This window comes from Paramormyrops kingsleyae, chromosome 19 (genome assembly GCF_048594095.1).
Source record: "Paramormyrops kingsleyae isolate MSU_618 chromosome 19, PKINGS_0.4, whole genome shotgun sequence".
NCBI classification, from domain to species: Eukaryota; Metazoa; Chordata; class Actinopteri; order Osteoglossiformes; family Mormyridae; genus Paramormyrops; species Paramormyrops kingsleyae.
Genome location: NC_132815.1, coordinates 27081961 through 27106993, shown reverse-complemented (window position 1 = coordinate 27106993; position 25033 = coordinate 27081961). Strand labels below are relative to the sequence as shown.

General features: G+C 40.3%; 1 protein-coding gene across 2 annotated transcripts in view; it reads left to right on the top strand.

Moving 5' to 3' along the window:
• Window positions 1-10655: 10655 nt before the first annotated feature.
• LOC111851194 (serine/threonine-protein kinase D3) overlaps window positions 10656-25033 on the top strand; it is a 55561-nt gene continuing 41183 nt past the window's right edge. The window contains exons 1-3 of one of the 2 annotated variants that reach the window (XM_023825878.2): window positions 10659-11306; window positions 12078-12174; window positions 12619-12852. Coding sequence is in view for 1 of the 2 variants with exons in the window: in XM_023825877.2 (XP_023681645.2) it covers window positions 12559-12852 (294 nt within the window). In the remaining variant the exon portion in view is untranslated. Of the gene's footprint in view, window positions 11307-12077; window positions 12853-25033 lie in introns of both variants that reach the window. The other variant, XM_023825877.2, reaches the window with a different exon arrangement.

Below are 25033 nucleotides of genomic sequence, written 5' to 3'. Positions count from 1 at the left end.
GTTCGTATCTCTCTCTCTTTATTCTTTTTTATTTATTTATTTTACATAATTCGAGCTGACAACGTTGTTAATAACGATAACACGTTTATGGGTCGTAACAGCAACAAGTAAGATACACGGCTGGGTTTAGCATAGCTGCAATATTAATGACATTTCTTTTAAAATATATGGTTATTGAAAAGTATTTGCCGTAATTTAATCGGTGGTTTAAATGTTATTAAATAATGCAGCCTACGGGTAAACTGGCGAAAGACAAAACGAGATTGTGTTATTTATTATGCTGCTAACATGTAACAATTAACTGCGAAAAACTAGCAATATTGCACGTATTGCATTTATACCATCATAACTTAGTGTAAACATATTTTCTGTAATTAAAATTAAAGTTTGTAAAATTTCGAAAGCTACAAGTGTTGTGCGCAACTATTTAGCGCGCTCTGCTGATGGGATGCGACATTGCAGACTTTAACAAACAAGCAATAACGTCCACGCTAACGATAAATATATACAAATATACGTAATTGATAAAAAAAAAAAAAAGTGGGTACAAGTTAAACTTGTTTCAGTATATTCAATGTCTCAACACTTTGTAACATGAAATAATGCCCTAATCACACAGAAAAAAAAATAATTACAAAAAATAGAGGCTAGCTACGTTTAACTTTGGTCATGTTAGGCCTATTCTTTACATGGGTCAAATGACACGGTTGCCCATGAGACCACCAATAAAGTAATCTAAGTTCAAAGATGGATCAGGTGCTCTATACTATTAGGGTGTGTACACCACCTAGTACAATGTTCAGATATCTAGCATTAATCTACAGATTAACTGAAATTTAGCTAGACAGAGCATCATCATTAAATACATCTGGGTGCATGGATCAAAACATTAGGTATTTATCTCCTAGGCCCATTGCATAGTGTAGCTGGTGTTTACAGTCATAAAGTATTTTGTATTAGCATCTATAAAATGTGGTTTGTGTTGTTGACAGAATTCTAGTAGGCTACTTCATTAATACGTTACTATTTAAAAAGTCAATACCTAATTTAAAAAATAGTAACATAAAAAATGGGATGTAATAATATGAACTATTTATATCTTCATAGAACTATATAATGGCAACAAAGTAAACTTTAATTCCAGTAGGCTACACGTCAATTGGCAAAACATATTTTGACAATTTTGTTCGCACAAACACTTGTAAATAAGTGTTGCGAAACCTCATACTAGTGCTATACAAGACAAAACGGGGCATTATAAGAATGAAAGGACATGGTAATAAATAAGGAATAAATCATGGGAAAAATTGTAATTGCTTCAGAAGTTCATGTGTTTGTACATGGCTGTTGTGAAAGCAACACAAAGAGGAGACTCCCTGCGAAAGTACAGTACCAGAACCAGAGGTATCATAAACAGCATAAAACCTTGTATTCTCTGTTGAATTCCCCTAAATGGCAATTGGAAGGACTTTAAAATGAGACCACATCACTTTCGTCCCTTACAAAACATCTTTCCCGAAGTTTGACATGGAGACCAAAATGGTATGTTTGGTCAGTCTAATTTTTCTTACGCAGCCGATAATAATAATCCTGTAAACTTGTTATAGAACAAGCTCTTTTATTTCTGGGTATTTTGTTTATAGACACACCCAGGGTAAGCAAAAGTTTTTTGGTACTCTTTTGATTCAGCTTAAAATTAACTTGCCCTGACTAGCTGGAAAAAATAGGCAAGCTAATTTCATTATCATACATTGTTTTCTTTTTCTTTGGCTGGGTTCCCTGAATCTCACAGGCTCTCAGATTATGAGTCTCAGCTCTGATATTAATACAACACAGTGCGAAAATGATTACCAGATTGGTTTACATTGTATATTACACCGGCCTACAGTATTTGCTTTTCTTCATTTAGGCTCAGAACAACTCGACCAACCACAGACACTCTTCGTCATCTGTTTTGTAATGAGCGACTGTGAATGGATATTACAAGCTTGTAAAGGAGAGAAAATCTCAGACTGCTTTGTTAGAATCAGAACATTAATACAAACCACATCTCAGAATTATTAAGATAAACAAGGTTGCCATGCCATCACACACATTCCTTGTAAACAGTCATATCAAAAAAGTAAAAAAAAAGTAAGAAAGTCATATCAAATGGGCTTTTGTCATCTCATCCATACACACGAAATGATGTTCTCCAGGATCACAGTGTGACACACAAACTGCAAATGACAAGGAAAGGGTTTTTCAATGGTTAAACTGCAAAAATAGAGCAGTGTACACATACACAAAAAATAAAACACTGCATGAATTATAAGGGAATGTGCCAGAGGTATAATGTCTGTCAGTCATACACTCACTGGCCACATTATTAGGTACGCCAGTTCAACTGCTTGTTGAAGCAAATATCTAATCAGGCAATCATATGTCAGCAGCACAATGTATAAAATCATGCAGATACCTGAATTTCCCCAAGGGGATGAATAAAGTATCTATTATTATTATTATTATTATTATTATTATTATTATACAGGACTTAATGTTTATATCAAACACTAGAATGGGGAAGAAAGGTGATGTATGTGACTTTGAATATGGCGTGGTTGTTGGTGCCAGATGGGCTAGTATTTAAATTTCAGAAACTGTTGATCAACTGGCATTTTCACACACAACCATCTCTAGGGTTTACAGAGAATGGGCCAAAAGAGAAAAACATCTGGTGAGCAGCAGTTCCCTGGGTGAAAATGCCTTGTTGGTGACAGGGGTCAGAGAAGAATGGTCAGGTTGGTTCAACCTGATACAAAGGTAACAGTAACTCAAATAGCCACTTGTTACAACCAAGGTATGCAGATGAGCTTCTCAGAATGCCCAATATGTCAGGCCACCTGATGTTCTGGCCAGGGGACGCTGCTGCTGCTCCACAAGTACACATGTTCTGTTCTGTTCCCAGATTGTTCTGGCTCTGCCCTGTTCATCTTCCTAGGTCCCGGCTCCTGCCCGCTGCTTGCCTGCGACTGCCTCCTTGTTGGGTCCTGCCCACTGCTTGCCTTGGCCACCACTGCCTTGTCGGCTCCAGCTTGCTCACTTGTTGGTCTCCGGCCACAAGCCTGACCCTCCGCTGGTCTCCAGCACTGAACCTGACCCGGACGAGTTCTGCTCAGAAGTTGCCACTCCTTTGCCTTATCCTGGGGAAATCCCTGCAGAACCTGTCCTGATCCCAGCTAAACTCCACCTACCTCCTGAGGTTCCCAGCCCATGTTCAGAGGTGATTTGAGCTCCACCCTACCCCAGGGGCGTCTAAGGTCCGCCTGCTTGCTGAGGTTCCCCGTCTGAGCCCCATCTCTCTCCAAAGGTCCCGTCTGGTCTTGTGCCCTGTTTAGTCCCCCTGTGTCAGTATGCCCCTGGTTTAGGTCGATGCGACGGAACATGTGGAGTAAGATTTTCATTGTACGGTGTAACTGACTGTTTTTACCATGCATATAACAATAAATGTCTTAATCTTAAGTTGTCCCAAAGTTCTTATCTCACACTGGATTCTAGAACAAGAGTTCACTGTACTCAAATGGCCTCCAGTCACCAGATCTCAATCCAATAGAGCACCTATGTGATATGGTGGAACGAGAGATTAGCATCGTGCAGGTGAAGCCAACAAATCTGCACCAACTTCATCATGCTGTCATGTCAACAAGGACCAAAGTCTCTGAGGAAGGTTTTAAGCACCTTGTTGAATCTATGAGATGAAGAATTAAGGCAGTTCTGAAGGCAAAAAGAGGTGCAACCCTATACTTGCAAGGTGTACCAAATAAAGTGGCCAGTTAGTGTATGTCATACAGTTACTCCTACCGCATGTGGTTCTCTTTGTTGTTGCTTAAAGAATGCCCTTTATTAATGGTAACAGAATAACATACAATTAAATAATACATTTTTTAAGTTCTGGAAATGGACTCCAGTGTGATTGTCATCGGTACAGCATATATACAATATGAGGTCTGGCACGGTGGCCTTGCACCTCTGGAGTCCAGGGTTCGCATCCCCTCCCCAGCGTGTGTGTGCCTGTGTTTCCTGGGATTGGCTCCAGGCTCTCCAGCACCCTGTAGCTGTAAGATGGATGAATGGGGGATGGATATTTGAGAACAGATAGCTCAGTGTGGTTGTTCGTGTATTTCAACCCAAAGTGTTTTATTTCAAGTTTCATAATACCCAAATTGAGTGGTGTGTGTAAGGAAGGACATCCGTGCACCTCCATTTGTCTCTGACCAATGGCCTGAACTAGTCAATGTGTTACCCAGGAAATCTGAGTAACTAAAAAATGATGATAAGGTAACAAATAATGAATGCTGATAAATTCTTTTCCACAAATGCAACAAGGAACCGACCTAAGAATACTGCTAAATGTTACTTTGTAAGTTCTGGACCAAATCAAATTGGGAAAAAATATAAGTGTAGAATTTGCACAAATATTTGGATTATAATTGAAGCTAATCTTTGCCATTAAACTTGTTAAACAGTTTGTGGACTGAGTTCCGAAAATATGTCTTTTAGAAACCATGTTTTGACTTTACATTCATGGTTTTTATTTATTTCGCAGACACTTTCATCCAAAGTGATGACTCTGAGGTTTGAACCAGCAACCTTCTGATCATAGGCAAAGCACATCTGACAACCATCCAAAGTGATAAGTGCAAGTCTATCTGTAGACCAGATTCGCAGCTGATCATTTAAAATGAATGTCTGAGGCACAGAGCTTGAAAATGGACAGTATACACACACCTAAAGGATTATTAGGAACACCTGTTCAATTTCTCATTAATGCAATTATCTAATCAACCAATCACATGGCAGTTGCTTCAATGCATTTAGGGGTGTGGTCCTGGTCAAGACAATCTCCTGAACTCCAAACTGAATGTCAGAATGGGAAAGAAATTTAAGCAATTTTGAGCGTGGCATGGTTGTTGGTGCCAGACGGGCCGGTCTGAGTATTTCACAATCTGCTCAGTTACTGGGATTTTCACACACAACCATTTCTAGGGTTTACAAAGAATGGTGTGCAAAGGGAAAAACATCCAGTATGCGGCAGTCCTGTGGGCGAAAATGCCTTGTTGATGCTAGAGGTCAGAGGAGAATGGGCCGACTGATTCAAGCTGATAGAAGAGCAACTTTGACTGAAATAACCACTCGTTACAACCGAGGTATGCAGCAAAGCATTTGTGAAGCCACAACACGCACAACCTTGAGGCGGAAGGGCTACAACAGCAGAAGACCCCACCGGGTACCACTCATCTCCACTACAAATAGGAAAAAGAGGCTACAATTTGCACAAGCTCACCAAAATTGGACAGTTGAAGACTTGAAAAATGTTGCCTGGTCAGATGAGTCTCGATTTCTGTTGAGACATTCAAATGGTAGTCAGAATTTGGCGTAAACAGAATGAGAACATGGATCCATCATGCCTTGTTACCACTGTGCAGGCTGGTGGTGGTGGTGTAATGGTGTGGGGGATGTTTTCTTGGCACACTTTAGGCCCCTTAGTGTCAATTGGGCATCGTTTAAATGCCACGGCCTACCTGAGCATTGTTTCTGACCATGTCCATCCCTTTATGACCACCATGTACCCATCCTCTGATGGCTACTTCCAGCAGGATAATGTACCTTGTCACAAAGCTCGAATCATTTCAAATTGGTTTCTTGAACATGACAATGAGTTCACTGTACTACAATGGCCCCCGCAGTCACCAGATCTCAACCCAATAGAGCATCTTTTGGATATGATGGAACGGGAGCTTCGTGCCCTGGATGTGCATCCCACAAATCTCCATCAACTGCAAGATGCTATCCTATCAATATGGGCCAACATTTCTAAAGAATGCTTTCAGCACCTTGTTGAATCAATGCCATGTAGAATTAAGGCAGTTCTGAAGGCGAAAGGGGGTCAAACACCGTATTAGTATGGAGTTCCTAATAATCCTTCAGGTGAGTGTAGACACTCATGAATGACTGGGCTACTTCTGCGTGTTCAGCTTCAAGTGCATGTGCGCTGTGAATTAGGAGATAATGCAGTGTTGACAGTGATCCACAGATGTAGTAATTAATGGTGATTGCACACAATTTTTGCCTTTTTATATCTTTCAGGGGTGACTAACCACAGTGATTTGAGGCTTGTTTCTCTGAAGACCTTAAACTTTTGCTTTCTGATTTCAATTTGAAGCTTCTTTACTTTTTAACTTCTTTACTTAATTTATTTCCTTTTGAAATAACTTTTTGGCATTATAAGTGCATGTTTATTCTACACTGCTCAAAAAAATAAAGGAACACTTTTTAATCAGAGTATAGCATCAAGTCAATTAAACTTCTGGGATATTGATGTGGTCAGTTAAGTAGCAGAGGAGGTTGTTAATCAGCTTCAGCTGCTTTGGTGTTAATGAAATTAATAACAGGTGCACAAGAGGGGCAACAATGAGACGACCCCCAAAACAGGAACGGTTTAACAGGTGGAGGCCGCTGACATTTTTCCCTCCTCATCTTTTTTTCTTAACTGCTTTTTCACTAATTTTGCATTTGGCTACAGTCAGAGTCACTACTGGTAGCATGAGGTGATACCTGGACACTACAAGGTTGCACAGCACAGTCCAACTCCTCCAGGATGGTGCATCAATACATGCCAATTGCCAGAAGGTTTGTTGTGTCTCCAGCCCAGTTTCAAGGGCATGGAGGTGATTCCAGGATACAGGCAGTTACTCTAGGAGAGCTGGACAGGGCCATAGAAGGTCCTTAAACCATCAGCAGGACCAGTATCTGCTCCTTTGTGCAAGGAGGAACAGGATGAGCACTGCAAGAGCCCTACAAAATGACCTCCAGCAGGCCACTGGTGTGAATGTCTCTGACCAAACAATCAGAAACAGACTTCATGAGGGTGGCCTGAGGCCCCGACATCCTCTAGTGAACCCTGTGCTCACTGCCTGGCATTGTGGAGCTCGACTGGCATTTGCCGTAGAATACCAGAATTGGCAGATCCGCCACTGGCACCCTGTGCTTTTCACAGATGAGAGCAGGTCCACACTGAGAACATGTGACAGATGTGAAAGGGTCTGAAAAAGTCGTGGAGAACTTTATGCTGCATGTAACATTGTTCAGTTTGACCGGTTTGGTGGTGGGTCAGTGATGGTCTGGGGAGGCATATCCATGGAGGGACACACAGACCTCTACAGGCTAGACAACAGCACCTTGACTGCCATTGGGTATCGGGATGAAATCCATGGACCCATTGTCAGACCCTATGCTGGTGCAGTGGGTCCTGGGTTCCTCCTGGTGCCTGACAATGCCCAGCTTCATGTGGCGAGAGTATGCAGGCAGTTCCTGTAGGATGAAGGAACTAATAGCATTGACTGGCCCCCACGCTCGCCTGACCTAAATCCAACAGAACACCTCTGGGACATTATGTTTCAGTCCATCCGACGCCACCAGGTTGCACCTTAGACTGTCCAGGAGCTCAGTGATGCCCTGGTCCAGATCTGGGAGAAGATTGCATAGGACACCATCTGGCGTCTCATTAGGAGGATGCCCCAGCATTCTCAGGCATGCATACAAGCACGTGGGGGCCATACAAACTACTGAGTACGATTTTGAGTTGCTGCAATGAAATTTCGGCAAAATGGATTAGCCTGCCGCATCATTTTTTCACTTTGATTTTTGGGGTGTCTTTGAATTCAGCCCTTTGTAGGTTGATAATTTTCATTTCCATCAAACAATGTGGCATCCTTTCATTCCTAACACATTACCTAGTCCATATCAGTATAGATATCCAGCATGATTTTTCCCCCATTGAGATCTGATGTGTTTTCAAAGTGTTCCTTTAATTTTTTTGAGCAGTGTATAATGTGTACTATACTTCTGCGTTTAAAGGTCACTTTCCCTTAGCAACTGGCAATATTTACTCATTGACTATGTCCTACGGTTTTGCTTAAATAGCTGATTGTTTCTGAGAAATGTGTCTATACAGGTCACACCCAGGAAATTGTGAAGCACCCATTCAAGCTCCAGTACTCACAGAAAATAGAGCAGTATAACTGGTTGCACAGTATTTGATTTTTATTTTTCTATATTTCCATTTTGCAGTTAGAATTTACAGCATGCTGAGACAATATTTATTTACATAGGTGTTTATTGTGATGAAATACAATTTTTTTGCAAATTCTTCCCACCCAGTTGTGTTATATATTTAACATTCATCCATTTTCTGTTGCTGCTTGTCCTATTCCGGGTCATGGAGGTCTGGAGCCTATCCTGGAGGCTATGGGTACAAGACAAGGAAAAAGCCAGGGGGGGGGGGGGCAATTTGGTAACTGCAATCAGCCTCAGCATGTTTTTGGACTGTGTTGGAGGGGGACTGAAGTACTCAGAGGTAATGCTATGATGACATAGGAAGGACATGCAAACTCCACACACATGGAGCAATGGCGGAGACTCAAGCCATAGTCCTAGAGGTGTGAGGCAACAGTGCTAATCACTGTGCCACTGTGCCACCCCCCAATATCTAACAGTCATCAATATGTTTAAAACCAAACAAACCAAACAAAGTAAGAGACTTGGCATCTGTAGTTTTTTTTATTACATTCACAGATGTATGTGGGAACCTGAAAAATGCTCCCCTCGATGTCAAAATAACAGGTTTTTATTACATTGTGAGGGACATTTGATCCCTTGTAATATAAAAATAAACCATATATATGTATCTGTGTGTGTGTGTGTGTGTGTGTGTGTGTGTGTGTATGCGTGTGTGTATATATGCAGTGCATTCAGAAAGTATTCAGACCCCTTTCAGTTTTCAACCATTTGTCATGTTGTAGCTTCATGCTAAAATTATATAAATTAATTTTTGTTCCTCATGAATCTACACTCAGTACCCCATAATAACAGCACAAACACAGAATTATAGATTTTTTTGCAAATTTATTAAAAAAAAAACTAAAATATGGAATGGACGTAAGTATTCAGACCTGTGACACTGACATATTTAACTCAGGTGCCGTCCATTTCTTTTGATCATCTTTGAGATGGTTTTACACCTTGACTGGAGTCCAGCTGTGTTAAATGAAATTGATTGAACATGATTTGGAAAGGCACACACCTATTTATAAAAGGCCTCACAGCTCACAGTGCATATCAGAGCACAAACTAAGCCATGAGGTCGAAGGAACTGCCCGAAGAGCTCAGAGACAGGATTGTGGCAAGGCACAGATCTGGACAAGGCTACAAAAAAAAATTCTGCTGCAGTTAATGTTCCCAAGACCACAGTGGCCTCCATAATCCTTAAATGGAAGAAGTTTGGGACAACCAGAACTCTTAATCAAGCCGGCCACCTGGCCAAACTGAGCAATCGGGGGAGAAGATCCTTGGTGTGAGAGGTAACCAAGAACCCAAAGATCACTCTGGCTGAGCTCCAGAGATCCTTAGTGGAAATTCAATTCAATTTTATTTATATAGCGCATTATCACAACATTACATTGTGATACCACCAGTGGAAATGAGAGAAAGTTCAAGAAGGACAACCATCACTGCAGCCCCTCACCAATCTGGGCTGTATGGCAGAGTAGCCCGACGGAAGCCGATCCTTAGTGCAAGAAAAGGCTGCATAGAGTTTGCAAAAAAAACATCTAACGGACTGTGAGAAATAAGATTCTCTGGTCTGATGAAGCCAAGATTGAACCATTTGGCCCTAATTCTAAGAGGTATGTGCTGAGGAAACCAGGCCCTGCTCATCACCGGCCCAATACCATCCCCACAGTGAAGCATGGAGGTGGCAGCATCATGCTGTGGGGGTGTTTTTCAGCTGCAGGGACTGGGCGACTGGTCGCAGTTGAAGGAAAGATGATCAGGTGAAGTACAAAGATATCCTGGACGAAAACCTAGTCCAGAGTGCTCAGGACCTCAGACTGGGCCGAAGGTTCACCTTCCAACACGACCATGACCCTAAGCACACAGCCAAAACAACACAGGAGTAGCTTAGGAACAACTCAGTGAATGTCCTTCAATGGCCCAGCTAGAGTCCTGACTTAAACCCAATTGAACATCTCTGGAGAGACCTGAAAATGGCTGTTCACCAACGTTCCCCATCAAACCTGACAGAGCTGCGGAGGATTTGCACAGAAGAGTGGCAGAAAATCCCCAAATCCAGATGTGGAAAAACTCGTTGCATCATTCCTAAGAAGACTCATGGCTGTATTAGCTCAAAAAGGTGCTTCTACTAAGTACTGAGCAAAGGGTCTTAATATTTGTGTCCACATGATATTTCACTTCTTTTTTTTTTTAAAATAAATTTGCACAAAATTCTGTAATTCCGTGTTTGTGCTGTCATCATGGGATACTAAGTGTAGTTTCATGAGGAACAAAAATTTATGTAATCTTAGTATGAAGCTACAACATGACAAATGGTAAAAAATGTAAAGGGGTCTGAATACTTTCTGAATGCAGTGTATGTGTGTGTGTGTGTATGTGTGTGTGTGTGTGTGTGTGTGTATATATATATATATATATATATATATATATATATATATATATATAATTGAAATTTTACAATTACAAGTGATTTTTCGTGTTATCCATCCAATAATTTCAGGCAACTGATAACGTGGCCACAAACGCAGAAAATGCTGTTTTGCGCCAATAAGTTATGTAAGCTAAGATAAAAGTGCACCTATGATAGCATTTAAGCTTGTTTTGACAGCTTGAAAAACACAAGAAAGCTGTTCGATTACCTGATCTTCCTTTATTGATAACCATGCTATAGTTCACTTTCTTTCAACTTAAAATAGTGCGTATATAACCATTTATTGTCTTTTGAGGAGTTTTCAACTACACCATTAGAGGTCGCAGATACACCAATGAAGCGAAGCTGAACCATATAACGGGAGAAAAGTTATAGGTACTGGGCATGCGCACCTTGTTAACACGCTGCCCGTTGTGATTTTGTTTTGGGGAATGTAGTGTAATTCACTACAAGGTACAGTGAAATGCTAGAAGGAAAAACACTATTGAACTCAATTTCCCATAATGCTCCATTACCGCGCAATTGTTAGGGCCAATATAGCTGGAGGAATAATAAGATGCGCATGAACTAACTGCGAATTGAGTACGAGAAGAAGAAAGTTTTGACGGAGTTAAATACTGGAAATGTTACTTAGAGTTCGCTTATTATTGTTAGTTCAAGCAAACTAAGGACGAGGCAGCTGTAGTAGCAACAGTTTATTTGTAAATGTACCATTTATTTTCACGTAAATTCAATTTTGTGCCACCTCCTCCAACAACGGATAAAGGTAATATACCGCTTTCAAAAATATCTTTTCTAGGTTTTTAGCGGTTTATGTGTGCAGTTATTAAGCTTGCCGTCTTTGAAATCTACAGTTTGAAAGAACATAATACTATTGCATAGCATGTTGTGCCTGTGTGGAGCTATACAGATCATTTCAGAAACGGAAAGTGGGAGTGTCGTGATGTTTACATTATAATTCCACATGTATACTTTGTAAAAAACTAGAAAAAGTGAAATTTATGCACTGCATAAACAATTGATGATGTTTTGATTATTGTCATCATCATCATCATCATTATTACTATTTTTATTATTATTAGTGCTACTACAATAAACAGTTAACTTACTGCAAATAATTTATTATATGGTTAATTCGCATTTATGTTTTGGGGAGGCTATTTTTGGTCATGTTTATGCTTGTCATTGTGATGAATAATTTGTTAATTCTCATAAATTTTCACTGTGTTTTAATTATGTAAATGATATATGTGAGGAAATTTATATCCCTCTAGTAAATGTTGCAAAATTATTTATGCTCGCATATCGCATGTTTACTCATTAACAGTGCGAATACAATGTACTTTGGTAATCAATCTGAAAAAATATATGAATAATTTTCTACATTGGGGTTTTTGTTAGACCGAATGTTAGTGTTATTCTTTAATAAACAACCTGGATTCCATATAATATCTGGGGTTTATGTTTAATGGAATATGTATTTGGACTTAAGATACCTCTTACTTTGTATAGTAACTCCTGTTTTCGTTGAACTTAGGGTATTTTGTTACTATGTTTCCGGTGGCTCTATGAAGAATACGTGCAATACCGAAGCAGCACAAAGAAGGTCCGTCCTCCACTAAAAGTTTAACTGAGTAAGCCTGCAAACTCCCCCAGCTTTCCCTAGGAGGGGCATAGTACATTGAACGCACAAGAACATCGCTGGCAAGTTATTATAGCCCAAATGAACAAGATGCTGGTATTGCATTGACTCCCTTTCGCCCATATTACATACAAATTGTTTTATCTCAATATGAATACGATTTCAGACCGCAAAACGATATCTGCGTTGGTGACGGAAACGTCCGTCGTCACCAAATCAGAGAAAACGACGTTTATTTATTGGCTGTGTTAATCCTATTATACATCCTACCCCCGCTGTAGAGTGATCGAAAATGCAGCGACCAAACAGCTGTTGCTGAAACAACTTCTAAAACTAGGAATTTCTCCTTTTTTAACATCAAAACGGAAGAAATCCAATGTCTACCTGTAACGAGTCACCTCCTCCGTCATTTCCAAGAACGTTTTCCCTTGCTCAGCATCCAGCTGCCCCGTCAGCGCCTTCTCCGTCTGCCAGCCCGCCGGCGCCGCTCTACCACCGCTTCTCTAACGGGATCATTAGTGCTCCGAGCCCCAGCAGCTACCGGAGCTCGTTCCGCGGGGTGTCTTTCCTGCTCCAGATCGGTCTCACCAGAGAAACTGTCACCCTCGAAGCTGGCGATGTGTCACTTTCCGCCGTAAAAGACCTCGTCTGCTCCATAGTGGATCAGAAGGTAATTCTATTACTTTATGGTTTTAATTTTTTCATTGTTTTCTTTGCATGAACGCAGGAATAGCATCGGTATTCCGTGAAACTTTTGACCCATCACATTTTTCCATTTCCTTGCTAATTTAACTTAAGGTATATAAAGAGGACTACAAATAAATTGACTACATATATTAATATATATATATATTAATATGGCCTAGTATGCATTATTAGTATACATTAATATACTAAATTTATGCCCTTGCAGATATTATTATTATTTATAGTAACAATAATAATAATTATTATTATTATTGTTGTTGTTATGGGTTCTTCATCTGTCTGTAATAATGCATTCACTTGCAAATACATTATTATGTTCTGGGTTGACAATACACAGTTTACTTGGCGCCATTTAAAGAAAAGTTTGCCTTGTCGGAAAAACATGTTTCTTGCTTTTAAAACTGAAGTATGCTTTGCAAACGTTATGCAGAAACGGTCGACTGTTGCGGTTTTGAAAATGTCACCGTTGTCGTCCGCCAGGAAGGTAGCGTTTTGCGCCTTCACCCAAAGGTCGGAAACCTGGCGGCTTCCCCCGCATGGGCCGTGTTGTAGAGACTCGCAGGTGTGTGTTACTGTCTTGCCAGATAAACATTGCTGTAATACTACTCTGCCGGGTGACAATGCATCTGGCAGGACATCCCAAATACGGAGCAGTGTCACCCCTCAGCTGCCCGGGGTTGTGGCCCCAGCTGCATGTTGCAATTGCATTTCCATTTAAAGCATTTTTCCCTCTAAATCACGATAAAACGCATGATAAGAAACGCGATCCTAGCAAAGCAGCCAGGCAGTGCATGATGCACGGTAACCAGGTGTGGGTAAACGGCTGCAATGCATTATAAAACAAAAGAGCATAGACAGCAGCCTTCAGCTTCCGCACGTGCAGTCACTGTTCCTTATGGCAATGATAGTCTATCCTGTGGTGCCTCAGTGAGTGCCGATTTAATCATTATTATAATTAACCCCTCTGCTGTCTGGGATAGGCTCCAGCCCCTTTCATGACCCTGTCCAGGGTAAAATGCTTGAAGATGGACTATATGCAACAGTTACCTAATGCTATGAAAAATGGCAGTGATCACACTTGAACACTAACAGTTCTCTTTCAGATATACAGTACTGTGAAAAAGTCTTTGGCCTCCAAAGAAAATATTAAAATAAATGTTTATGTTGGTTTAAATCTATGATTTAATATATCTTGAAGTGGGTTAGAGACTGAGTCATTTAAACATCCCTCAGTCTCCTCATGCAGTATTTGCAACAGTGTTATAGTTTTTATTTTTTAGTTTTAGTTTTGATATTATTTTCGGTTTTATTTTGAAATCCAGTTTAGTTTTAGTTAGTTTTCAGTGTGATTTCATTAGTTTTCATTCATTTTAATTTCAAAGATATATGTCTGTTTAGTTTTTTTTGTAGACAGACAGATTGTAATTTTTTCACATTTATTATTTTTGTTTGTGTGCTTTTTCATATCTGTATTAGTTTTATATTGATTTTTAATGCTTTTTATCATTAGGTAGGTAGATAAGTTTAAATAGGCAATCATTTGGGGGTCTGGAACGGATTAAATTCATTTGCATTATTTCTTATGGAGGAATTAGACTTGGACCTCGACTAAATCTTAACTCGACCAGCCTTCTGGAACAAATTAAGTTTGTGTTCCAAGGTAGCACAGTACCATGAGCCATGCTGTATGCAGACTTAGTCCTACAAAAGTTAGCTCTTCTGTTAATGTGATGAACATACAGGCACATTTTGCTAGCATCATCCTGAGATAGACAAGGCAGCAGAGAAGCATTAAAGTTGGATGAAGTTTATGCCAAAAACTCGATGTAGTTTATTTCACGGCAGCAGCAAATGTAACTTTTTCAGGAAAATTATTTGCCATATGCTGCATTTACTCATGTTCAGTTCAGCTGTGCAGATTTTGAATAAAACTTTAGTAGTGTGACTCAAACTTTTTTAAACATGGTTCAAGGTCTTCATTATATAAAATTATTAAAAAAAAATATATATATATTATATTAAATTATAAAAAAAAATAAAAGAAAAACGGAAAGAATCATAGTACCAAATCAGAATATTCATAGAATCACAATACTTACAGAATTGCAGTACATATTGAATTGGCACCTACTGTAGGTATCGTGATAATATTGTATCGGGAGGTCAGTGGTGATTCCCATCCCTATCCAATATACCCATGTATTTGTTGCACTCAACCACTAGTACATCTTGATTGGCAGATTAGGTCTTAATTAATTAAGTGAGCTGGAGTGAAAGAAATATGTGGATTGGCTGGGGTGCTCCTGAGGGGAGGTTTTGGAAACCAAATCTGTGTTTTACCCATCCAATAAGATACCAGTAACAGACTGAAGAAATTCACATTACTTTTTACTGTAATACTGTTTATTTTTTCAAATATTGTAAAATACCAGAGTGTTTTTTGGAAATACAGCCCAGATAAACAGCTTTGAACATAGTTTTCTGTAGTGACTAAAGACTTACAATACTACATACTTCTCTGTAGCTGAAGATCATTAAAAATCCACCTCCAAGGAAAATCATGAAGTGCATATCCTGACGTTAACTTGACAACGACAAGAACTGCCTAGTAGACTGTTAAAGTTTCATAATTCTGAAATCAATAAAGAACTGAAGAATAAATATCAGTATTTATCATATATTGTGTTACTCATGAATAGTATTCTGCTACCTAACGTTTGTTTTAGATGATTACTGTGTTATGTGTCCTGCTTTCCTATTGTGATTCATCCATTTGTTATTTGAATTTCTACTTTATTAAGCAGAAAATTGGTCCAATAGCTGTTGGAGCTTTCTAAAAACATTTGTTGAGGAAAACAAGTCGAATTTGAACAAAGTGTTTATGTTTGAAATTTATGTCCAAAGTTGGATGAATGTTTGAATTTTGACATTCACGCATCATCACTCTCATATCAAAGGTAAAAAAGTCCTTAAATACCCTTAAATGAAGACTGCTGGCACCCCTGAGGAAAGCTGTGTACACATCACAGGAGTGGGAAGGCCAAGGTTGCCTATTCATTAAGAATTGATAAAAGTTCTGGTAAATGAGTCTCTGTGTCCTTTCTGACTGCTGAAACTAAATTCTGTTCTCTGTGAGTCATTTTCCCAGCTGTAGGTGGCTTACTGTTAATTGCACGATAATGGGTGTGAATGGATGAAAGAGAACAAGTGTCTGTGTGAGTAACACTCATGACTGTACTGTAGCTCATTGTTGCCTGTATATATATGATACATACAAATACAGTGTATTATCTTTTAATTAATATGTGCTATTGACTCAGTGCGGACTCCTCGTTACCATATAGCTGGCATTCCTCTGGTATGTTCTGTGTTCTCTCTACGTCTTCAGGCCTCTCAGTGGTTTGTTCATTGTTGTGATGATTGAGTCCATCTTGTTGCATATGTTCATTTAGTGTATGAAGCTCCTTCTCAGGTTGAAGGCTCCTCCTCAGATTGCTGCAGTTCATTCTGTTATTGAATATCGTTAACAAGGCCACGTAGAAGGTAATGGCAGTTTCAGTCCAGATTAATCTCCAGTTAAGAATGAACTGTTTAAGAATAGAGCATGCTCAGTATTTAGTCTGAGTAAGCATTAGAGGAACACGGGTCCACTTCGTGGAGAGTTTGCTGGGTTTGTTGTCTTCCCCATGACGATTCGCTGAAAACACTCATCCGCGTAGTCCTGCAGACTTCCCAGGGTGTCTTCATCCAGGATGAATTGGCTGTGATTGTCACACCAACCAGGGAATGTATATTGCTTAGTTTTACTTAGTTCAATTAGGCTTGACTAAGCTAATTTTCCCGGCTATGTTGTTTACATTCAGAAGGATGCCGCCATGTTGGGTTATGCACAAATCTCGCGATAGCTCACACTCACATTCCCTCCTATATAATGTCACAGTACAGTTGAGTGTTTTGTGGCTAACTGCCAAAGAATATGGAAGAAGCATGTAGAGAGAAGATAACACATATTAACTGCCAGTGATACATGTCACATTAAAGGGGAGACTTTTAGAAACTCTTTTCTGATATTGCTAAGGTCACAAATGCTGAAACACAACCTCAACTCCAAAAGGCACACAAGGTATAACATCAAGAATGGGCAGGGACACATCTCAAGGCTGATTTTACAAAGGGTTTGTGATCAAATGAGATGATGGAGCAGATGGATGAAAATAACCCTGATTTGCAGTAACCATCCAATATTAGAGATGGGTTTAGACACCGTCTACAAGCACCAACAAGGTGGTGGAGGAGTGATGATGTGGCTGCAATTATTAGTGATGAACAACTTGCAGATGGTGTAAAAAATAACTACAAGTTCTACTGCCAATTTATAGAAGATACCTTATTTGAACACTGGTACAAGAAGAAGTCAGCAGCTTTCAAAAAGGTTATGATATGCTTGCAGGACAATGCCCATTCCCATGCAACAAAGTATTTCATTTATTGGCTAAGAAAGACTTGAAAATTGATTGAATTATGACCTGACCCCCTTCAATGCCTGACTTAATCTCTACTAAGCCTTATTAAAGTATGAGATTTACCAAGGAGGCAAACGGTAAACTTCTCAAAGCAGCATCTAGCTGCCTCCGCTAATATAAAATAGGGCTGCCGCAACTAGTCGACACAGTCGATGATGTTGATGCTGAAAATGCGTCAACATCAGTATTTTAAATCAACACATTGTTTTTTTTTTTATTACTTTAAGGAAATTACCTTCATTCATTGTAACAAATGTTTTCCTTTCATATCACTGCGTAATTATGGGAGTAGTTCAAATTATCATAAAAGAAAAAGGTGGTTTGTACACTATGCAAAGTTTCGATGGCATACCATGGCAGAATTAGCATTACACTTGAATACCTGAAGACGAAACTCACAGGCGCTGTTCTGGATAATGGATCGCCAGGGTTGGCAAAAATTTATTAAATTACCATCAGTAAGGGAGAGCTTTTGTCCTTATAGTTGCTAAATACATTCATCATTAAAGCCATAAAGTTGTCTGCCTACTACTGTAGAATCTCCATTGAATAAGTATTTGTGAAAATGTTTAGGCTAAAATCTGGGCTTTCTCTATGTTGATTGATGGTGCCAGTGTGTGTTTGATTGTGTTGTGCTTGTTGGGACCAGTGTTGTTATTGTAAGCTAAAACTGAAACTAAAACAGACCCAAAAAATGAAAATTAGTGAATTTAAATAAAAGTGAAGGCTGTATTTACCAAAAAATTGTGTTGACTTTGAACAGCAATAGTATTGCTACACCACCAATGTCTTTTTACCTAGTTTAACCACAATATATCATCTTTTAAAAGATATTGTGGCTGCTGAGCTGTCCATTTCTTCACCATGGCTTCAGTGCTTATCGCTCACATTATTTACCAAAAAGTAGCAAGTGGGGCTCTGCTAACCGGATTTAATAAGCATTAGGATACACCAACTGTATACGGATTACTAAATTATGGGCGTCACAATACGCATCTCGTTAATATTTTAGCCGCACTACGAATTTGCTTATTGAATTGTGGGCGAAAGTAATGTCTGTACAGTGTTGAAAAGCCATCGTCCGTTATCTAAAGCCCTAAAGCCCAATGACATATGACAACAGGCTCATGTTGCTCATTGACAACAAGGTGGCTATACAGGATACTAAAAATTGGTAAAGTGGACTATAAAGAACAGCCGATAGTTTGTTATAGGAAATGTAGACTGAATAATGAAAATGTTTTTTTATTATTTGAAGAGCAAAAAATCCACTTAGTTTTTGATTGCCTAATAATTGTGCACACTGATAATGTTTTTTTCGTTTTCCTTTTATTTTTGTTTGTGACAGACTAATGTAACATTTTTGCTGGAAATACATTTACGTGGAAAGGAAAACTTCTGAATTCACTTTTCCCAGTCTGTCCAACTTTTTCTAAAAAGTATTTCTAGGAGTAATACTTGCCTAATAATATAGCACAGTGTACATGCTGTCATACTGTCTGAGCGGCAAACTATATCTCCTTCCCCATCTAATTTTTTGCCAAGTCTTGAGTATACCACATTATACTCAAAATAGCACGATATACTCAAAATTCCACAGTGTTCCCTGTTACCTTAATACCACCCAAGCCTAATGTGAATTGGAGAACATTGTGAAAGCTGTGGGCTCAGCTGAGCTTTGACACCGTGTGCTGGAGGGGGGTTTACGTGATGCGTGTGGTCTCCATGGGGCTGAAAGGAAGTGAAGGGGACTCTTTCGCTGTTAGAAAAAATGTGCCAGTGAATGGGCTCCAGTGTGGTTCATATCAAGCTTCTGCTGTGATTTTGCAGTCTGAACAATGGCAGGTTGCCCTGGGTTACAGTTGTTCATTGTCTAAGTTTCCTGGAGTCATTTTTATCAATTTCATTTGTGTTTAGACACCAGAACCATGTGTCACCGCAAATGGAAATAAAAATTTAAATCACGAGAGTGATTCTTTTCCCCCTCACAGTGAAAAATTGCCTTCATGGTTCAACTGTTCAATGACTGCTTTCTGTGATAGACACCCTCCATCCAAGGAAGGGAAGCAAGTCAGAGATTTGTGTCTGCTTTCTGCAGTGGCTGGGTATGCGTGTGACCTCTGCACAAACCTGCTTGAGTGATTGCTACAAACACAGCTGAGGCATCATAATTGAATGGTGCAGTTGCTTAGGGCGGCTTCTCCTGACCCTCCCACAGCATTGTGGCACTTTTGAAGATTGACAGCTGACTGATTTCTCTCAGCCCCAAGCAGCGGCCCAGAAGGATAAGCTGGTTGGAAAAAGGATGGATCGATAGAGCAAATGCAAATTAAGAGTAACAATAAAAACTAACAGGAATATCTTCTGTTCTCCTAAAACTTACTGATATCTTGTTGGATGGCAAGATGAACACTGCCTTAGTTCCCAAACCCCTCCTCAGGGGAACCTCAGAACCGGAACCTTTCACGTATTTCACCACCGGCTCACTTAATTAATTAACTTAATTAGTTAAAAAAAGTCAATGAGATATTTCTTAGCCAAACAAGGTGTGGTAGTGCTTGAGTCAATACTTGCTTGAAAAAATACATCAGCATATTAGAGGGTTGCTGCAAATACTGGGGTGATTTTAGGAGAGGAGAATTCTACACCAACATGAAGATAATTTAAACATTTTCTTTGGCTGGTTAAGATTTTTGCAAGGTACTGTAGAGTGGCAACATGAAGGATGGAGTATATACAGTATAAGTTGACTGACAATGAACAGATAATACAGTTATATTCTATATAGCCATGTAACTTTAACTATGTAACACTCTATATGTTTAGTATATGAAGTGTAACATGAAGCTGAATGTAATTATGGGAGATTTTGAGTATAGATTTGCATTTGTTTATCCACAGAGACATAAGACTTGAGTGCTGTAGTCAGTCGTTTAGTTGAAAGTCATTAGTTCCTTTGTTTCCAAGCCGTCTGCTTTTCCGATGGCTCCAGCATGGCTAGCAGCCGTGTTTTTTTTTCTTACTGTACTACAAAAAGGAGCACATAAAGCCCATAAACCAACGTTAGCTAACCCTCGGCTTACACGCTAGGTTCCCTGTTCCCTGTTACTTAGCAACCTCATAACTTGCAGAACAACCTTTAGAGTCATGAAGTAACAGATGTACCTGAATACATAAAGACTTGCCTTATGAAGAAGTTTTCAATGTGCAACAGGAGTGCCTCGTTAATTTAATGTGAAATGCCTAATTGAAATGCCTTGGGTTGATATACAATTCTAACACACATCTCACCAATCTGAAGAACCGTGACACATCGAGAGATCCTGTTGTATTTGAAGTGATTCAGATGTGAGACATTCCTTTGGGTGAGGTGAGAATACTGACCAATCACATATCAGCTGAAAGAGTGAATCACAAAGTGGCCTGTTTGTTTCGGTTCAGGGCTGCCTTTGCAGCTGCGCTGTGCGTCCTCTCCCCGAGCAGCGGTATTTGGGGAGAGGCAGCATTCGGTGCGGTGTCCCCTCACCCCCGCCCTTCCTGTTTAGCATCTCGCAGGCTCTTGGAGGGTTTCCAAGTTCATGACTCCTGCCGGGAGAATGCGGGAAACTTCGTAAAAAACCAGTCGGCCTGTTTGTGTGTGAGGGGATCAGATTGTGGAGGAAAGCGGGCTGATCAGAGCCTTGTGTTTACTGCTGTCGCATTAACCCTTTAAGTCGCCATGTTGTCATGTAGCAGCTGCATTTTAAGTGTTTGATACTAGGCTTGGGCAGTATGACAGTATTATAATATACCCCATTATTTAGAAATCCTGAAGGTATTACTTTTAATATTTTTAATTACAAAAAAATACAGACATTCCTCTTTCTATGCAAGCGTGGAGCTGTACTCAATCAGCCAATTAGGCTTACAGTTGTGACCAAAAGTTTTGATTGGGTTTTCACTAAGTCTGCTCCCTCAGTTTTTATGATAGCAATTTGCCTATACTCCAGAATGTTATGAAGAGTGATCAGATGAATTGCAATTAATTGCAAAGTCCCCCTTTGCCATGAAAATGAACTTCATCCCAAAAAACCCATTTGCACTGCATTTTAGCCCTGCCACAAAAGGACCAGATGACATCATTTCAGTGATTCTCTCGTTACCACAGGTGAGAGTGTTGACGAGGACAAGGCTGGAGATCACTCTGTCATGCTGATTAGGTTAGAATAGCAGACTGGATGCTTTAAAAGGAGGGTGGTGCTTGAAATCATTGTTCTTCCTCTGTTAACCATGGTTACCTGCAAAGAAACACGTGCAGTCATCATTGCTTTGCACACAAAGGCCTTCACTGGCAAGGGTATTGCTGCTAGTAAGATTGCACCTAAATCAACCATTTATCGGATCATCAAGAACTTCAAAAAGAGAGGTTCACTTGTTATGAAGAAGACATCAGGGTGTCCAAGAAAGTCCAGCAAGCGCCTGGACCGTCCCCTAAAGTTGATTCAGCTGCAGGATCGGGGCACCACCAGTGCAGAGCTGACTCAGGAATGGCAGCAGGCAGGTGTGAGAGCATCTGCAAGCACAGTGAGGCGAAGACTTTTGGAGGATGGCCTGATATCAAGAAGGGCAGCAACGAAGCCACTTTTCTTCAAGAAAAACATCAGGTACAGATTGATATTCTGCAAAAGGTACAGGGATTGGACTGCTGAGGAATGAGGTCAGTTTCTATGATGAATCCCCTTTCTGATTGTTTGGGGCATCCAGGAAAAAGATTGTCCAGATAGGAAAAGGTGAGAGCTACCATCAGTCCTGTGTCATGCCAACAGTAAAACATCCTGAGACCATTCATGTGTGGGCTTGCTTCTCAGCCAAGGGAGTGGGCTCACTCACAGTTGCCTAAAACACAGCATGAATAAAGAATGGTACCAAAACATCCTCCGAGAGCAACTTCTCCCAACCATCCAAGAACAGTTTGGTGATGAACAATGCCTTTTCCAGCATGATGGAGCTCCGTGCCATAAGGTAAAAAGTGATAACTAAATGTAAGCTGCCCAAGCCTATTTGATATTTTAAAATGCAAGATAATAAATGGAATTTGCTATGTTTTGGAAGAGAGCTGCATAACCTGGGTGCTGAATGTTTTCTGCCTCCCTCTAAATCGCTTTATTAATGTGATTCATGATAGGACATATCACACATCACATTATTTTTAGCTTTTTTTCTTCATGGTTTAATGAAGACCTGGGTTTGGAAGCCCTATTTTAGACTTCAGAAACACTCATGATCGAGGACATCAGGTTTCACTCAGTAGACAGAGCATCATGGGTGACGTCAGCATAAAAGTTAATTGGCAGCCTCTTTTTTAGGCTCGTGTTGGGGAAAAAACACATTTGCTCAGTTTCATGAACATTTGAGTCCTTTTGGATCTTCTTCCTGCTTTCAGTGGGGCTGGGGCTTCACTTCATCATGGGAGCTTTTCTGTCAGAGCAATGGCAAAGGTGCTGCGTGATGATTGCACAGATGTTACTCTAAGTTCCATTTTTTCTTGCTTAATGGAAAAGACAGAAGAACACTAATAGAACAAAAATACTTTTTGTATTTGTATTTTTTCTGATCCCTGGCTTGATGCTGTGGTGGTTCGGTGACTTTGAGTGGCTTTGAGGTAACTCTGAGGCCTATATCTGTGTGTGTGGAGAGTTGGTGTGGTCTCCCTGTGTCACGAGAGTTTCCTCTTGGCACTCTGGTTTCCTCCTGTAGTCCAAAGGCATTCAGTTAGACTAACTGCAGTCACTGCATTGTCTATAGGATATGATTGTGTGTGCATATGCCTTGTGATGGGCTGGCATCCTACCCACTGTAAATCCCAGCCTTGTGCCTACGCTGACAGGGATAGGCTCCAGGCCCCCCATGTAGTTTTAAACCATGAGTTGAGTTTGGGTTGCATTTTTCATTATTATAATTGGAAATGTTTTATAGTGTTGTTTTTTTCATCATCATCAACTCCTTGCAACTATGGCTGGTCATATAAAGATGTTTTCCTCTCTTTTGGGCACTATAGGCTGAGAGGATTAGTGTCCTCACGTGCCGGGCCCCTCCTCGTCTGGCTCGCTGCACACACTGTAAACTTAAGAGGTTCCACATGCTACGCCTGTAAAGTTTGCTGATCGGTGCTTCCCAGTGCATCTCAGATGCTACAATAACACTCTGCTCTTTTCACTGTGGGGTGTGAAAGCAAATCGCTCCGGAGTGTCCAAAATGTCAGGAAGAAGCAGCCAGACCCTATGAACACCAGGGCATCTTCTACTCAGTGTCACACTTGCTTTCTCTGAGAATGCTAGTTTATGAATGTTTTCTTGGAGGAGAACCTAGTATGTTCTTCAGAGGGAACAAGGTGTGTCTGATAAATACACATATTATTTCCCGTTTAGGCTGTGGACTGCTGTTACGTGTCGAGGTCAGAGGTCAAAGTGGCATGTTTTTCACAGGCCCAGCATAGGTTTACCAAAGAGCGCAGATTTCTGTTGGACATCCTGTGGGTATGCTGTTACCATGATCCTGCGACAGCATGGAAGAGCAAATCACTTTTAATGCTCTCCGAACAGGTCACTAGAGTGAGGCAGAGACCATTAAGTCTGATATTCATTGTAAGTCGTTGTGATTATATGGATTCAGTGATCTTTAGCCACCTAGCTGTCATTGTGTTCACTAAAAGAGAGGATTCTGGCACCCAGAAGCAGACCCACACCTGTAGGTTTTCTGCCTAATAACCCCTGGGTCTGTCAGACAGGCCTTTGCAGGACATGCTGGAACCTGCAGCCACTGAGTGCTGAAGGGTTCCGGAACGAGGATGGTAGGACAAGAACCAGGACACTGTACTAACAGACACAAAAACAATCAAATAGATTATAAAACCAAAAATTCAAATGGTACAGAGCCAACGGGAGCATAAACACTTCTGTGAGCAGCAGTAGTGAGCCCTAGACAAAACTCACAGCTCCATACGCAGGGATTAACAAAGCCCTTGGTCAGGGGTGGCCAATCTTATCCGCAAAGGGCCACTGTGTGTGCGGGTTTTTGCTGCAGCTACCTAATTATATTACTAATTAGAGAACTGATTGGCTGAGGAGTCCTCACACCTGGGTTTGAACAGCTGACCTAAAGGTTACCCCAAAAACCTGCATACACACCGGCCCTTTGCGGATAAGATTGGTCACCGCTGCCCTAGGTGATACAGGTATAACCGTGATGACAATGATGATTCGCTGTGTTTCTATGGGTGCTTTCACATCGTAGGAACTTATTTCAGGAACCAGAACCTTTTTCTGAAACCAGAAACTTTGATCGTCTTCACACCATAGGAACTAGGCCCAATTGTTGCTCCTTGGAGGTAGTACTGGAACATTTTTTTAGTTCCGACTCCAGACTATGGACTAGGTACTCATCACAACCTGCTGGGGAGGTGGTTACAGCAATGAACTTGATGACTGGTTGACCACAAGCACTGGCGTTAACATGTAAGTTATGCAGAACCGCAGAAAAAGAGATGTAGCAGAGCAAAAATTGAGCAGATGGAATTATTTTTTTTTACCTCAATTACATTTTATCAATTAATACATTTTTGCTTGTGTCTCCATATTTCTG